This window comes from Lissotriton helveticus, chromosome 1_1 (assembly GCF_964261635.1).
Source record: "Lissotriton helveticus chromosome 1_1, aLisHel1.1, whole genome shotgun sequence".
Taxonomy (NCBI): Eukaryota; Metazoa; Chordata; class Amphibia; order Caudata; family Salamandridae; genus Lissotriton; species Lissotriton helveticus.
Genome location: NC_136057.1, coordinates 720,511,714 through 720,527,345, shown reverse-complemented (window position 1 = coordinate 720,527,345; position 15,632 = coordinate 720,511,714). Strand labels below are relative to the sequence as shown.

General features: G+C 42.8%; 1 protein-coding gene across 2 annotated transcripts in view; it reads left to right on the top strand.

Moving 5' to 3' along the window:
• The window catches only part of NAV3 (neuron navigator 3), a 1,248,418-nt gene that overhangs the window by 917,226 nt on the left and 315,560 nt on the right, over positions 1 to 15,632 (top strand). For both annotated transcript variants that reach the window (XM_078674251.1, XM_078674250.1), the window contains exons 16-18: positions 536 to 1,024; positions 7,888 to 7,929; positions 10,318 to 10,478. In XM_078674251.1, the coding sequence (XP_078530377.1) occupies positions 536 to 1,024; positions 7,888 to 7,929; positions 10,318 to 10,478 (692 nt within the window). The remainder of the gene's footprint in view (positions 1 to 535; positions 1,025 to 7,887; positions 7,930 to 10,317; positions 10,479 to 15,632) is intronic.

Sequence of the window (15,632 nt, the reverse complement as noted above, 5' to 3'; positions counted from 1 at the left end):
ATAGATATTTGGTGAGCTGTCACCAGTTTAATAAGCAACGTATACCTCCATCCCTTCTCCTGTCCTGCCTCATACCTGTCACAACAAACGTGACTTGATGAAATTACACATTAATATGTGTAAACTAGGAACCAGGATCTGTTCCTGATATATGTATAATGTCCCAGACATATTTTAGGTTCAGTTATTGTATCCCATATGAATTACTTAATGCTTTTAATGCTCAACAGATGAAAAGCTAGCTCAGTGGTAAAATAGAGATTGTCGACCATCATTAACTGCTCTCTGTGCCTTCCATATGTTTGTGTTGTTTAAACAAAGTAATGTATAAGGGAACCTATTGGGTAATATTGCTTAACTCATTATAGAGATCGTTGCCCTCCAGGCATATATGTTTCTATAGATGTTAGTGACATTGTTGTAATTCAGTCCCTCTGTTTACCTGAGTGCACCGAAATTCATATCTATATTTTTACACTATGCTATATTTACAGGAATTCTTTCGGATTGTTAATATACTGTTTCCTTTTCTCAGGTTGTTTGGTGCCAAGTCTGGTAGTAAGCAAACCTCTGCTGCAAATCCTGAAGGTGCAAAAACATCATCAGCAATGTCCAGCACGAATGCTACTTTGTCTCGACAGGTTAGCCTTGACTCGCCCTCTTCCGGGACGGGCAGCATGGGCAGTGCTGGTGGCCAGAGTGGAAACAGCAGCCCCCTCTATAGCAAAGCTTCTGAGCTCATGACGGATGTGATCAGTTTAAGTCATTCGTTGGCCTCCAGTCCAGCATCGGTGCACTCCTTTGCATCGGGTGGCCTCGTGTGGGCAGCCAATCTGAGCAGCTCCTCTGCTGGCAGCAAGGATACGCCAAGTTACCAGTCGATGACGAGCCTCCACACAAGCTCGGAATCAATTGACCTCCCCCTCAGCCATCATAGTTCTCTGTCTGGATTGGCCTCAAGTACCCAAGAAGTTCAAAGCATGCTAATGAGGACCGGGAGCGTGAGATCTACTCTCTCAGAAAGGTAAGCATTGATGTCCACTTCCACTTGCAAGGTCTTGGAAGTTGGCATGTGGCGAAAGCCAATGATAATTTATATCTGTTATATCGTGGAGAACAGATGCTGATCCTTTTGCATGTATTACCAAAACCAGGACCTTGGCCTGTGCCTTATTGACTGTTGTCAGCAGCAGCCTAGACTGTACATGTTAGCCCAATTGTTACTTGGCTTTTCAGGAACTTTCTATTAGAACTGGATGATTTGTTTACTAACTTGATTTAAAAAATGACATTAGAGTACTTTCAATCAAGCATGAACTTCAAATATTTAGGATGAGCTGTGGCCTTATAAAGAAGGTCTGATACTCAGACTCAGCAGATTTTGAGTCTGAACTTTGTTGTGCATTCTGTCTTTAGAATGGATGTTTTTAAGTAAAGGCTAATTAAGAGTTTTTATGACTAGTTAAGTAATATTATGTGCTGTTAAAAAGGACTGGTTTGTTTACATCGTTTGCCATATGTTCAGATACAGAAGTATCATTTAAAATTCCAAACCAGCCACCGAAGTATGCCAATATTGTCGAATGAAAACAAATGGACTGAGTAGGACAGATGGTGTGTTAATCATTGTGGAGATTAGCAGAATAGACGAGTCTGACAATACTTGTGCACACCAATGCCAGATGTAAGTGCCCCAGAAATGAGGAAATACACATTTGTAGTTGTTTAGAAGATCTCTTTCCTATAAATAATTATTGATTTTGTCAACTGGAGGAATTCTTTGGTGACTATCTAACATGGATATGATGGACCATTGTCCCAGAAATGTGGACAATTTATTCTCTTGCTGCTCCCTCATGTTAATAATCCATCTGTCTGAGATAATTTCAGCTACTGGCTCAGATGTGGCATCCAGATTATTCAGATGTGGTCAACGTGTTTCTCTAGTATGTCGATAGCAACAGAATAATTGCACAAGAGCATTTAGACTTTATGATCACTTACAATATTGTTACCAATGCTAAAGTACAACAGCCACTGATGAAATTGTGTGTGGAAAGAACAAATAAGTATGAGTAAACAATGTGCTTTCTGTCTTGCCTTGGCATCGAATTAATAAAATGAAAATACAACAGTATAAATCGTTGTGAGAACATGCCCATTTTTGCTTAGCCACCTCAATTTTTTGTTGAATGTTTTTGCTATTTATTTAGACTTTTAACTCTTGGGGACCACTGTCCAGTGCCCAGTATATGTGCTCTGACCACTAAAATACGTCGAACCTGGCTAATCCATGATTGGCATATTTAACCCTCCTATTAGACCTTAGTATATGGAGTAGAAACAGCACCCAGGGCATGGAAAGTTAAAGGTTACCTGTGTACTACAGCACTTATTGTGTCATCCACTAGTGTGACAAGGAAAATATGTCTCCAGGCGTATTCTTGTAGCCTGACTGCTTCAATTTAAAGCTGCAGCTGGACCTGTTAAAATAAAGCTTTTTGATGGACACCCCCTCCCTCTTTCAAATATTTGTAAGTAACCCTTATATAGCCTAGTGGCCCAGAAGGTTTGCTACATGGTATTTAAAAGTTGTACATGTATAAAATGAATGATACCATGTCCATACAGTGACAAGGCCCTACAACATCCGCGGTCTGTGGAGGTATAAGCGGTGGGGTGGTAGGGCCAGCTGGGGGAGGATTTCGACGAACGATGACAAGGGAAAATTATGTATTTATTTATTTTTCCCTCGTTAGTGTCCGTCGAACGCCCCCAGGCCTTCCGCCCACCGCTCTTACCTGCACTGGCCGCTGCTGCCCTAAAAACTATTTTCACTGGAGGTATACCTAGCTGGCCTTTGTATAAATCCAAATTACAGATTAAAATACACATACTGTATTTTAGGAATGAGATCCGCTAGAAAAATGACTAAACTGCTATTTTTAATAGTTATAAAAAAATCCAATTTAATGATGAAATCGGATTTTCGTTAACTAGTAATGAAAATTATTTTTAGGAAACTACCCTTTACCTGCCTGAACTGTCAGAAGGCTAATTAGCATTAGCCCCTGCCAACTCCCCGCTTGTGTTCAGCCCAGGAAGAGTTTTGAAAGAGCCATGAAATCTGAAATTTGCATTGAAAGAGATTACCTCTGAGCTCAGTAGAATTAGAAGGGTTGGGCTGTGGACATTCTGTTAATGCCACAGTGTCGAATCCTGCCTTGACAAGTCTTGTGAGGCACACGTAACACTGTGGCGGACTTGAAAGCAAGAGAACAGGATGTTAAGGCACTTCTTGTGTATCCACTGTCTTGGTGCTAAAGGGTCCTGCTTGTGTTCTACCAGACATCTATCTCTGGGTTTGTTTAGGGTACACTGCCAGCTACAAACTGGATTTTGGTGCGGACACTGGTGATTACCGTCGTTCATTTCCCTACACACAGCAAGCCTGTGGGTGAAGCGCTTTGCCTTCCTTATTAGATTTGCCCTGGCACATTCCACTTTCAGCCTGTTGGCTGTAAAGGAAACAGGAACTACTGAAAAAGTAGGTAGGCCAGGGGCTGGGAACAATTACTTCTTTGGTCAGAGAGGAAATAGGATTTTCGTAGGATGTCTCCCACCCACAGGCTTGTAAACCATACAAAAATGGTTCTGTGGGGGATCACAATTAAATTGAGAGATGTATTGAATACATAGAAGGAACAATATATCCGGTGAAGGATATATCTGAAAGCAAACACTGACCACAATTGAAAAAAAGGGAACTCTTTAGTATTTAGCCTTTTAGTTGAATAATTCAAAATGCATTTGACAAGCTGTCCAAAACAAACAATATAAGGACTAAGAATACATTGAGTGAGTGAGTCATGACTGGTGACCGAGTGTTCCAAATGATTAAACAAATACCAAACAAGTCATACATATAGACAAAACAATACATCCAAAATATATACTGTAAATCACAATAGTCTCAGATTGATAAATTATTTCTTTAGTTCGTTGAGACTCTGTGTAGATGGATACATAGACAGAACGTTGACGTTTCGACCCTAGATGAAATGCGCTGATTTATGTGCATCTATAGCGGGTCTTCATCAGGACTGGAGGGAGGTAGGACAGCCTAGGAATGTAAAAGGAAGTATGGTCAGGGCCTACGGAGGGGGGTGCGGTCTTTGCTCACGCAGTGTCCACGGCTGTGGGCATTCTGCGCATGGGTGACCCGGTTGCTCATTTTCCGGCGCACCATCTCTTTAAAGTTCTGCACCAGGGCTCTGGTGCGAGGGAGCTATTGTTTCCCTTTGAGGGTTCACTCCTTTCTTCCCTGATAAGGACTTGGAGGCGCCCTGCCTCAGGGGATCCGGTGCCTCAACACCTTCTGCACTGGCACCTTCCGGCACCGCATGACCCAGCTTGTCTTTCCCTCCACCCCTCTGCCTCAAGTCCACTTTTGCAGACTGCTTTTCCCTCCCTGCCGCCACTGTTGACTCCGCCGTCCCAGGAGGCCCGCTGGCTGGACTCTTGGGGGTGCAACATGTTCGCCTCGACCAGCGCTGCCATGCTTCCCCTTAACACCCTATGTGTTTTGGGTAGGGACACCTCTTGTTTGTGGGACTCGGCTGAGTCCTTGAGTTCTGTAGTTTCACAGGAGACTATTGAGGTGGACTTATGGCATCATACGTTGGATGGCCGGGAGCTAGCGGTGTTTATTCTCCGCTCTGCACATCTCGGAGGTACTGGGCCGGGCCATGGCTTCCTCAGTCGCCCTCCGTCGCCATGCTTGGCTTCGGGATGGCGTGTTCCCTGAAAATGTTTGGGAACGACTGATTGATCTTCCATTCAATGGCACCCTGTTGTTCCAAGCCCCGGCAGACTCCGCCATCCAAAGGTTCTTGGCAGAGCTCTGTCCTTCTCCTCCTCCTGCGCCTAATCCTCCTCCTCCTCCTTCCTCTCCTCAGTGACTGCTGAGTTGAGCTGGTCCTGAACCTTCTTTTGGGCCGGTTGCCCTTGCGGTAAAGTGTGTTTTATGGCCACTTGAGTCCTCCTTCCTGGGACTGTGGCGCTGTTGGCTGCTGGAATGCCCCTTTGTTGACTGTGTTTTTTTGCTGGAGTTGTTTACATGGACTTGGCCCTCAGATTAGGCCTTCTGTTTTCTCTTGGGCTGCTTGACAAGCCTTCCGCGAGGATTTTTTTCCCTGGGGCTCTTTTGTTTTTTCCTCTGCTGTGGAGATTTCTTCCACAGAGGGTTCCCATGTCTTGGGACTTAACGTACCCTATGTGGGGTAGTGGTGGCTGTTATATAGCTTGCGCTCTGCTAGGGAGTTCTGGTCGCCTTTGGGCCCGAGCTCTCCATGGTGTGTATGTATGTTGCTATTGCTTCTTTAGGTCATGTGCACGGACCCCTTGTGGGTCCGGGCATTTCCTCACCTTCCTGCTCCTGTCCTGTGAACTGGGATGATTCTGTGTTTCTCCCTTGTCAGGCGTCACCTGCCCAGTCTTCCTGGGGCCCGGGCTGTTCTTCTTGCTTCTGACAGCTTAATACTGTTGGCGACGCTCTGTCTGGTCTGTTGCCTTTCGTCTAGGGTGGGCTCGCCCTCCTTTCCCTCATTTCCTTGGGCCCCCTAAGCTTTTCTTCTTCCTTGTCCTGGCATTGGATGGAAGCTCTGGTTCTTTGTAAGAGAATGGGGTGCTTCGGCCCCTCTGGCCTTGCCCTTGGTGCCTCTGTTGTGAGTGTACGGGCTCCTTCTGACTTCTTTCTTCTTCCTACATCCCTCTTGGGGTCAGTGGTGTTCTGGTTGTGGGGGTTCCTCTAGCCTGAGAGGGACGAGGTTCTTCGCCTTGTCCGTTGGTCTGGTCCCCTGTGGGATCCTCTGTTATGTCCAGGCTGGTGGGGTCCTTTCGCAGACCTTCCTTCCCCGTGAGTATTGCTAGGGTATCTATTCTACGTGAAGGAATATGCGGCTAGTAGTCTCTACCAGATGTACGAGATACTTACCTGCGGTTACGGTGTATCTGGTAGAGATGATTCTAGCTGCAGATTCCTTCACGGCCCGCCCTTCCTCCACGTTCTGCGAGGACCCTTGGGTTGGTCTTCGGCACTCACCTCCCGGTGGTTGGCTATGTCTTCTGTGAGTGCATTCTTTCGCTCTTTGATGGGTTGCTCTGTCTTGTTGCTGTTCCTTCCTCCTCTTTGGTTCATTGGAGGATGGGTTTATGGGTACTCCTGTGCCCCTCTGCTCTGGTTGCTCTAGAATTGGGGACTTGCCTTTAATCTCTTCCCTCCCCTTCCTCCCCCTTTGTTACTAGGGTCCTGGCCCCTCTGCTACCCTCTGGGTTGGGGTCATCTGGCCATGCCTTTGCCCTTGTTCTTTGGGGGGGTGGTTGCCCTATGTGCTGGGGTTGCTTGGTGGTTTGTTGTTTCTGTTTGTCTTGATACTGGCTCCCCTTCCTTGTTTCTTGATGGGAGTTGTAGTCCTGCTACACGTTGTCATGACATTTTGCATATGTTCCTTGTCTCCGGGGGGAGGGGACTGTCTACCTACTGGCAGGGTGGCTGCTCAGGGCTCTGCTCTGTTCTTTCTTCTTTCCCTGCCTTTGGGTACTGCAGTGTTGACACTGCTCCTTATGGTGTTGTTCGTCACCATTCCTTTTTTCAAATTTTTTCTCCTCTCTCGCACACTGTTCCCTTACTCCCACAGTTTTGTCGGATGGATCCGCGTTGTGGTGCGGAAAAGTTCTCGGAAGAAAACTGACGTAGGTGCACCGGGGTGGGACTTATGTGTCCTCGCTGACGTCACGTACGCGGACGACGCCTGGGTGGAGTTGCGTGGTGCCGCCCCTCCCCCAGTTTTCTGGTCCAGTTTCGTGCCTGGGGATAATGCTACGTGAAGGAATCTGCTGTTAAAATCGTCTCTACCAGATACATCGTTACCGAAGGTAAGTAACTCGTACGTTAATTAGTCTGGACTGCAGGGCATTCTACCAAGAGAGTGAGAGTATGTATAGATTATGCATTTTTGACCTAGAAACTTAAAACAACCTTCTTTTGTACGGTACTTACCCTCTGAGTTTGTGACATAAATACTTAGAGGATCGAATGGGCTGTGAGGATCATAACAGCACTCTCTCTCAGCAGGGACCTATTCAGATTGGGGAGACATTCCTGTCCAAAAATCACTTAAGTTGGAGGCCCAAGGCCCAGACAATCACTAGTGAACAGAAAGAATTATTAGAGTACATATAATAGAATGTGTGTCAATGGGTAGAGGAATGAAAAAAGCAACGCAAAAGATGCCTCTAATCTTGCAGATGCTCACTCACATGTATACGGCGAGCACAGCGCTAAAGAACACAACCTGTTAGCACAGTTTTGCTTATCCCCCCATGTACAACAAGCAGCATTGTGGCTACTAGACTGGCTAATATCAACTGCAGAGGTGAAATCTGTGACTCCAACTGCATGTAGGGCACTCCTGACCTGGAGAAAGAATTGTCCAGTGCAAGGTGGGCAAAGGCAGACTACAGTGAGATTCAGAATACAGCACTGTGCAGGGTTAGGAGGTTGCTTTCACAAGAGCTCATGCCTGGAATGCGTATGATGGCCCTCCTATGGACTTAATCATTGCTAAATTATGTTTAGCTTGAGAAATGGATGTTATGTAAGTATTCTGATCATACATAATAGAATTGTTTAACTAAATTACTGCATTCTCTTTTACTAAAGGTGGAGTTTCACCGGCCTATGTGCAAACTATCTAGACATTATGTAGTTCGAATGTTTTGAGATGCATAAGTATTTGTGCTGCTAGACACTGTAACCACATTACTTCATATTTTTGAATAATTCTCTTTACTTTGTGGTCTTAGATGATATCTTTGTTTTGACAGTTTTCGTCTTGACAGAAATACACTGCCCAAAAAGGGACTGAGGTAGACATTAAGGTTTTTTCAACATTACTGCCGCTATTGCTTTGCTTGGAATGTAAATCTTTATTTACTGTCACTTCCCCTGTCGCCCCTTTCCAATTCAACAAAATAATTTGACTCAATCTTCCTGCTCCAGATGAGTCCCCGGAGTGAGTGAAAACGCCTCACAAGTAACCAGGAAGAGTATACTGCATGAGCTTCAGCACTTGCATTGTGATTAAGGCTGGTATAAAGGGTAGGCCTCTGCCCTCTAATCCACCACGTCAGGATCTTTAATATATCCCTCTTTTTGCTCAGGGCCTTGCTTTGCTTTTCAGCATACTCATTAAATCACCAAAAGGGATAAGGCGAAATAACAGCAAATCAGACTAGTGGGAGAGAAGGTGACTGGCCTTGTTTTCCACTTTTTCTAGCCTCAAGTTCATCAGAAAGAAGTGAAGGAAAGGCTGGATGTGTCCCTCTGTCGATATTAATGAACTTTGAGGGAATTGTGCACCTTTGACTTCAGGGAAAGACCTCTATTGCTTCTATTTTGAATATTTACTGGAAATGATGCTGAATTATAAAGTAGTTGGTGTTCATCCCACTTGCCCTCTGCTGCTTGCTAACCAACGAAGAAGAATGAAACAATCTAAAGGGCATAGCAGACACTGTCCATCTTTAATGTTAAGACATTTTAACACAGGTTAATCCACCTTCAAGCAATAGGCCTGAAAACGCAGAATTATGCAACTCCTCCAGACCAAAATGCCCATGGACAGCCTTTGGACACATGTGGCTGTCTAGATCTAGAGTACTGTCAGCACATGAACTTTTCTCATTTGTCATCTCAGCATAAAAGTGGCTGAGGGTTAGATCTACCCAGGTAATGGTTTCCCCAGCATCAGTCTAGTCTGCACATCTTTTCCAGCTGTTTCTTAGTCACAGCCATGGTAGTCCATATCATCACACGTAGAGGGGTTGTTATCACTTGTTCGTGCACCACCCCACCAGTGTCACTCATACCTCTTTAGTCAACATGGCATCAGGTACTGCATAGAGGGATCCTATTAGAGATGGTTTGGCATTTGCCTGCACCAGCGTTCACTTATGCTATCAAACGGAGCACATGTGCCCCCCAAAGCACACTCTCCTGATCCTCTAAAATCAGCCCAGCTCACCACAAGCTTAGCAGACCAGGATAGTTCAACATTGAAGGGTTAGCCTAGGGCTGCCCGAGCTCCAGGCATCCGTTGAAGGCAAATAAAATGAATACGTGGATTGTAGGGTGAATAAGTCCTCTGTGTTGACTCCGGCTGTGGGAGGTAGAGGGAGGATTTGCAAGCAGGAGGAGTCAAAGAAAGAGAGGTTTACTTAGTTTATTGGTGTAGTAGTGTCTGCATGACATAAAAGCCTCCTGTTAGTGTGTCAGCATGGGACAAGGAAAGGGGTCGAGGAGTCAATGAAATCGTTTTTTGTGATGTGAGGAGGTCCCACAAAAGTTTAATCGCTTCAGTTCAACTGGAATTCCAGTATTGAGATTCAAAGTCAGCCAGTAATGCTAGTTAATTAAAAAACCTGGACCCTTCCATTCTTCATTGTGTGGAAAGGTTTTTAGAGCAATGACTTCAAATAGAAAGCAGAGATCCTAAAACCCTCAGGCATACCTCGTTTATAAAATGCATGTTAATGCGCGCCCTCTCTTCTTCTGCTCTGGGTTGTACAATGTGAAATTTTCTTTTTCTGAATTTGCAATCTCATAAAGCTCATACTTTTATCTGCTTTCTTGCCCATCTATGCTACTGCCTTGATAACTTGCTTATCATTCTATATGAAAAGGTGAAATTATTAATACATTGTACTTTTTCATGATTGCACTTATATACTGGATCATACATTGCCATATTTTACCAAGATCTGTACACCGACTAAAATTACAACCATGTGTTTTTTTATAAACACGTTTAGGTGAAATGCATTATTTTTTGCCAGGTATATTCGTGGTTAATTTGAGAAACATCTACATATTGCTACAATATAAAGTTTCAGTTTTATTATCATATGTATCAACAATTTGTAAACAATGCACGTAGATGTGCAGTCTAATTAAATCCCCTTAAAAGCTGTTAAATAGCACTATTTCCATGACACTGCATCATGTCAGCTTTTTAATTAATCTCTTTACTGCTCCTTTGGCTGCATGCAGTATTAAATGTGCTATTTTCATGATGGAGTAGGGAAGCGTGACTCAGATAAGACATTCGGAATTCATAGCAACTTAATTTCAAATCTGACTGCTTAGCAAGCCAACTTGTAGGCTAGATCCAAATTAATGAAATAAATGTATACAGACATGTTTAATGTGGATGCCAATCTGTTTGCACGGTAAACATTTAAAATATCGTTTCACAGATACACCCCACCCTCTCGGCAACCAAATCACGAAGAAGGGAAGGAATGGCTGCGCTCCCACTCCACTGGAGGTCTACAAGACACTGGCAACCAGTCCCCTCTTGTTTCTCCTACCACCATGTCATCTTCTGCATCTGGAAAGTATAACTTTTCAAACTTGGGTGAGTCTTATATACCTTTTTTTCCCAAAGCATCCGTCATATTTGGAGTTCATAGCTTTATATCTGATCCACAAATGACAAACATGGCAGAAATAAGACGAAACATCAGAAGAGCGTGTGCATGAAAGACTAGGTTTTTAGCACCGAAGGTGGCCCAGAGGCACCTCCTTCTGTGGACATGGTGCATTTAGGCAATGTTATGTAAGGAGAGGGCACTTCCTGGTTGTTATTGACCAGGACAGAGTGAGAAGGCCGAATAAAACGCTGATGTCCCTACTTCACCCCAGTCTATAACTACCTCGGAGTGCCCTCCCCCTTAGACAATATTGATATTGATATTGTATATCAGATTCCTAACACTTACATGCTGGAGTATTGGAGAAAACAGGTCTCTCGTGATATTCTCATGGAAGTTATAGCGAGTGCTCCAGAAGTTAAAATGAGATCATTGACAACATGTTTTCTATAAATTCTTCCTCTTGCATGTGGAAAATATGCCTGCCATACAAATGGTGAGAAAATCACCTACCTCAATGAATAAAGACACTAGTAATGATACCCAGTAATGATACAGTATTGATACCCAGTCGACGCCCCAAGGAATTACCATATAGATGTCTATTTTACATAACAAGAGATCAACCGAGTAAATAAAGCTAGCAAGGGAGGGAAAGCACCTGGTCCTGATGGTGTCCCTGTAGATCATTTCAAAGCCAATTTGCCTCTATGGGGTCCACTTTTAACTCAAGTGATGACAGCGTGCTGTTCTTCAGGATTTATTACAACATGGTCAGAATCATTATTGGAACAGATCATTAAGAAAGGAGATCGCCAGAATCCTGTTTGTTACCGGTCAATATCACTGATCGATTCCTGGTCAAGGTGGTGGGGCATATTGTACTGAATAGACTCCAGGACTGGGCCGAAAATAACAACGTCCTATCTGAGTTACAGTTCAGCTTTCACCCCGGACTAGGTCAAGTCAAACAGGGATTAAACTTAAACATCTTAATTGGGAAGTATACGTTGGCCAAACAGGGTAGATTGTATCCGGTGTTTATAGATTTAACTGCAGTTTTTGACAGTGTAGAACACAATAAACTATGAAATATCTTGCCCGATATGGGAGTGGAAGCTCCACTTCTACATTTTATGAGACAGCTTTATTCTCACTTGAAAGCAAAGGTCCGTTATGGGCCAAGGGACGAATACACTTCATCATTCAACGTAGAGAGGGGGGGTAAGACCGTGCTGCGTCCTGCCACTTATTTTATTTACACTTTATACCAATGGACTGAAACAAGCACTGGTGGATCAGTGCAAGGACCTACCACAAATTGATATTCACCTTATACCTGCGCTTCTGTACGCAGTTGATGCCGTACTGATGGACCGCTTGCAAATGGGGCTCCAACGGGTGTTGTCAAGCTTTACTGTGTACATGCAGATTCTGATACTTAGGGTTAATATTTCGAAGACTTTTATTATGATGTGTGGTTGAGGTAGCACACACAAAGTGCAAAGACATTTATATAGATAACAATAAGATTGAATTTACAAAGACATTCCCCTACTTAGGTATCCTTTTTGACCAGAAGGGATCACGGTCCCAGGCAGTTAAAACTAGGAAGCTTTTATTTTTGAAAAGTATGGCTGCCTTAGCTAATTTTGCAAGGAAACTAGGTAAAAGACCACTCGTAGAGCTGTTAAACATATATAAGGCAAAATATGTCACAATCTCTGTATACGGTGCAGGCATGTGGGGATTTTTAGGATTTCTTTTGGCAGGCCCAGGCAGTACTTCTGCTTACATATGCCACTCAGAAATGGGGTTACCTTACGTAACAGACTTAATAAAACTGCACACAGTCCTTTTGTGGCATAGGATCTGCACCTCCACAAAATACATTTTTAACAGAGACAAGCTCCAACGGGTTTTCAGTATCCCATGGCTGAAATATATAAAAGACTTTATGAGTGCTCTGGGGCTCTCAAAATACTATGAAGATCCAGGATCTATAATTTCTCTTACTAGCAGAGATTTTAAAATATATTGTATGACTCTTTTGGCGACAAATAGACTTTCCACAGAAATATTGACTGTACAGTCCAACCACTTGATCCTGACCACTTATGGCATTCAGCCGTACCTTAAAAATATTGTAGGTGTGCATGACAAATCTGTCCTGACACGTTTTAGGCTTGGTATCTTCCATCGTTCAAAACGTTTCCTTGTAATTAGTGATTGATCAAAATCATTAAGTAAATGTCCATGTGACAATATTTATAAGCAATCGACAATACATTTTCTCTTTTTCTGCAAATTTTATGAAGTACAAAGAAGGAAGTGGATCTTGACAATTTTAAGTCTGCTCTGTCGAAGACAATGCCGCCCTGCATTTCTATTTTTACAATTTCTAGATAATGAACATTTTATGAGGTCTGTGGTATTCTTTTTAAAGAATGTAATTAGCTGTAGATAAACTATTTTATTATGAAATCTTTGATCATGTTTGTACCTAGGCGCAGCAAAAGTTTTTAATTTTATGTAGTTAACTGTATTTTGAATAATGTTATCATATAACTTCTTCACATTTGGAAAATATTACATGATTTTATTGTATTGGCTTTTATGATTTATGATTTTCTTTTAAGAAATTGAATAAAGATAATTAATGATTGATTGACACTAACTTGCTAGGTTGCACCTCAAAGGCACTAAACAAACCTGAGCTCAGCCCCTGGTAGCTATGGCACCGAGCAGATAGTTAACTTAAGGTAAAATGTTAATACAGTACCAAGACGCTTATAAAGTTAAAACACAAACAATAAATGCCCCAAACCGAATTAGAAAAACAATGTAACTTTTCATAAAGACAATTACACTAAAAGATAAATATCCAATAAGGGGAATTGGAGATTAGAATGTTAAAGTTTGGAGTAAAGTATAGCTAAAAAGCACTAATAATGAATGCCAGCCTATGGAAGCAGTAGCATTGGACCTTGGTGTTATTTCAGGCCAACCGCAATAGAAGCTGGGTCAAATACACCAAGCAGGTTCTTCCTGGTCAAAGATTTAACCCTTTAACATTGTCTTTTTATGGAGCTCAAAATGCTCTAGCAGAACAAACATAAAGCTGTGTCTGAGGGTGGTGCATCAAAATCAGAAACCTTTGCACCAAGGTCCCCCTGACTTCTCTGTAGACCTTAGACATCCAAAAATGTTCTAAGTGCCACATTTATTGAGTTTCTGGAGCAGCTCCTCTGAGGCACTTCTGAGTCACTTCTGAGGCTTCCAGAATGAGAAGCATTTGTGGGTAAGAACTCACTCCAGCAGAGGCCACCAGCAATATCTATTTGTAATTGGTCAGCTGGTCATTTCTTGCAAAATGCCTCTTGCAGCTTGTTGTGTCCCTGTAGCCACACAGTAGGCCAACCAACTGACCCCTGGAGACCACTTGTTTTGTCCTGGGTACCAGAGGGAGCAGGTCCAATCTTTCAATGCTCCTCTCAGATCACAGCAAGCAAGCTCCAGTCCTCTGCTGTTCCTCAGTTCCAGAAAGTGTTCAGAGAAGGGTTCCATGAGGTGCCACATTCATGTTTGGCACATGCTAACACTTGATTGTGCCTCCTAGATGTTTCCTAATGGGTAGAAAATTCCCGGGGGCAACCGTACCCACTTTTGCAGATTGTCCTGTCCGCTCTGCTGCAAACAATCCCACAGTGCATATTAGTCCTACAATTTAGGATGGAGAAACCCTTTCTCCATTTTGCAGAGCCTGCATGCCTACCATGATGTGGGGTCTTTAAAACGAGTATTCCTCTTTGCTGGGGTCACTGAAAACAGGTGTTGGAGGATCGCTTCCCTCCCGCTCGGTTTGCTGCCTGTCCTCCTTGGGGACGTTACTTATGAAAGTGCCCTTTTACAAGTTAATTATATTCCTAGGTCTACCCTAACTGGCCTTACTGCAAAGGGAAGAAAACCACTTCACCATACCTAAGCCAATTTTCCTGCTCTGGGAGCAGTTTTCACACCTCAATAAGGCAAAGCACAGGCTGGGAAGATGCTGAAGCTCTAATGTAAATAACCCCCAGGAGATTCAGGCAGGAAAAATGCAACTTTCTAAAAGTTACTTTTCCCAACTATGCATTAAAAATCTAACTTTACAAATAACTTTTAATAAGTATGAAAAATAGTCTTCTAATGACTTTTATAGCTATTACAGATTAAAGTTTATAATTTTAACATTTTCTAGGTTTCAGATATAGCCCTACCAGTGAAAATAGCTTTTGAGGCCTAGTCTCTGGAGGAATATGCCTATTTTAATTTTGCACATTTTCCATTTTTAAATATCACCACTTCACCTTCCAGGTGTACTTAGTGATGACATAACTATTTAAAAGCAGGTTGTCTTGTCTGACCAAAAAGGGTTATTTTAACTGCATGTTTATTAGGCTACCAATATTCGGCTACACATGGTTGGTCTGTATCCATATTTTGCAGGCCAGTCCTTTGTATGGCACCTTAGATGCTGCAGCCCACACTTAGCTTTATTTTCCAGGGCTTACGTGTATTTCCTAGACTATATACTACGGATTCAGAGGCAAGTTAAATATGTAAATCAGTGGTAAGACAATTTAACTATGCCTAACAAGACATTGCAGTCACTTCACTTCTGTTTAGCAGGGGCAAAGTTCACAGAGTTAAAAAAAACAGCAAACAGGGGTCCAATAAAAAGCAAAAAATCTGGGTTGACCATTTAGAAAATGTGAATTTGCTACACTGATAAAATAGGTACTTGCAGGTACATGCAGCAGCAGCCCATCCGTTGATTCCCCAGTGTTCTACCCTAGCTTCTCCACAGAATCTAAATAAATCACTAGAGCTCTCAGATTCCTTTTCGAAAACAAGCTATGTTATTTTGAATGTCATGTTATTGAAATAGGAGTTGTTGTATTTAAAGCTAAAGCAAATGAGCATGGATGTGTTATGGAGCAGGCGGAAGTCAATAGTGTCATTTTCGTAGACAGAGTACTTATAAAAAAAAATAGTCTACTGAAATATATAGGAGTAGAATAGCTTGAACTGCAAGAAGATATTTGCAGATTGATCTCATATTCAAAATGAATAGAATTGCTCTGCAAGGGTAGTGG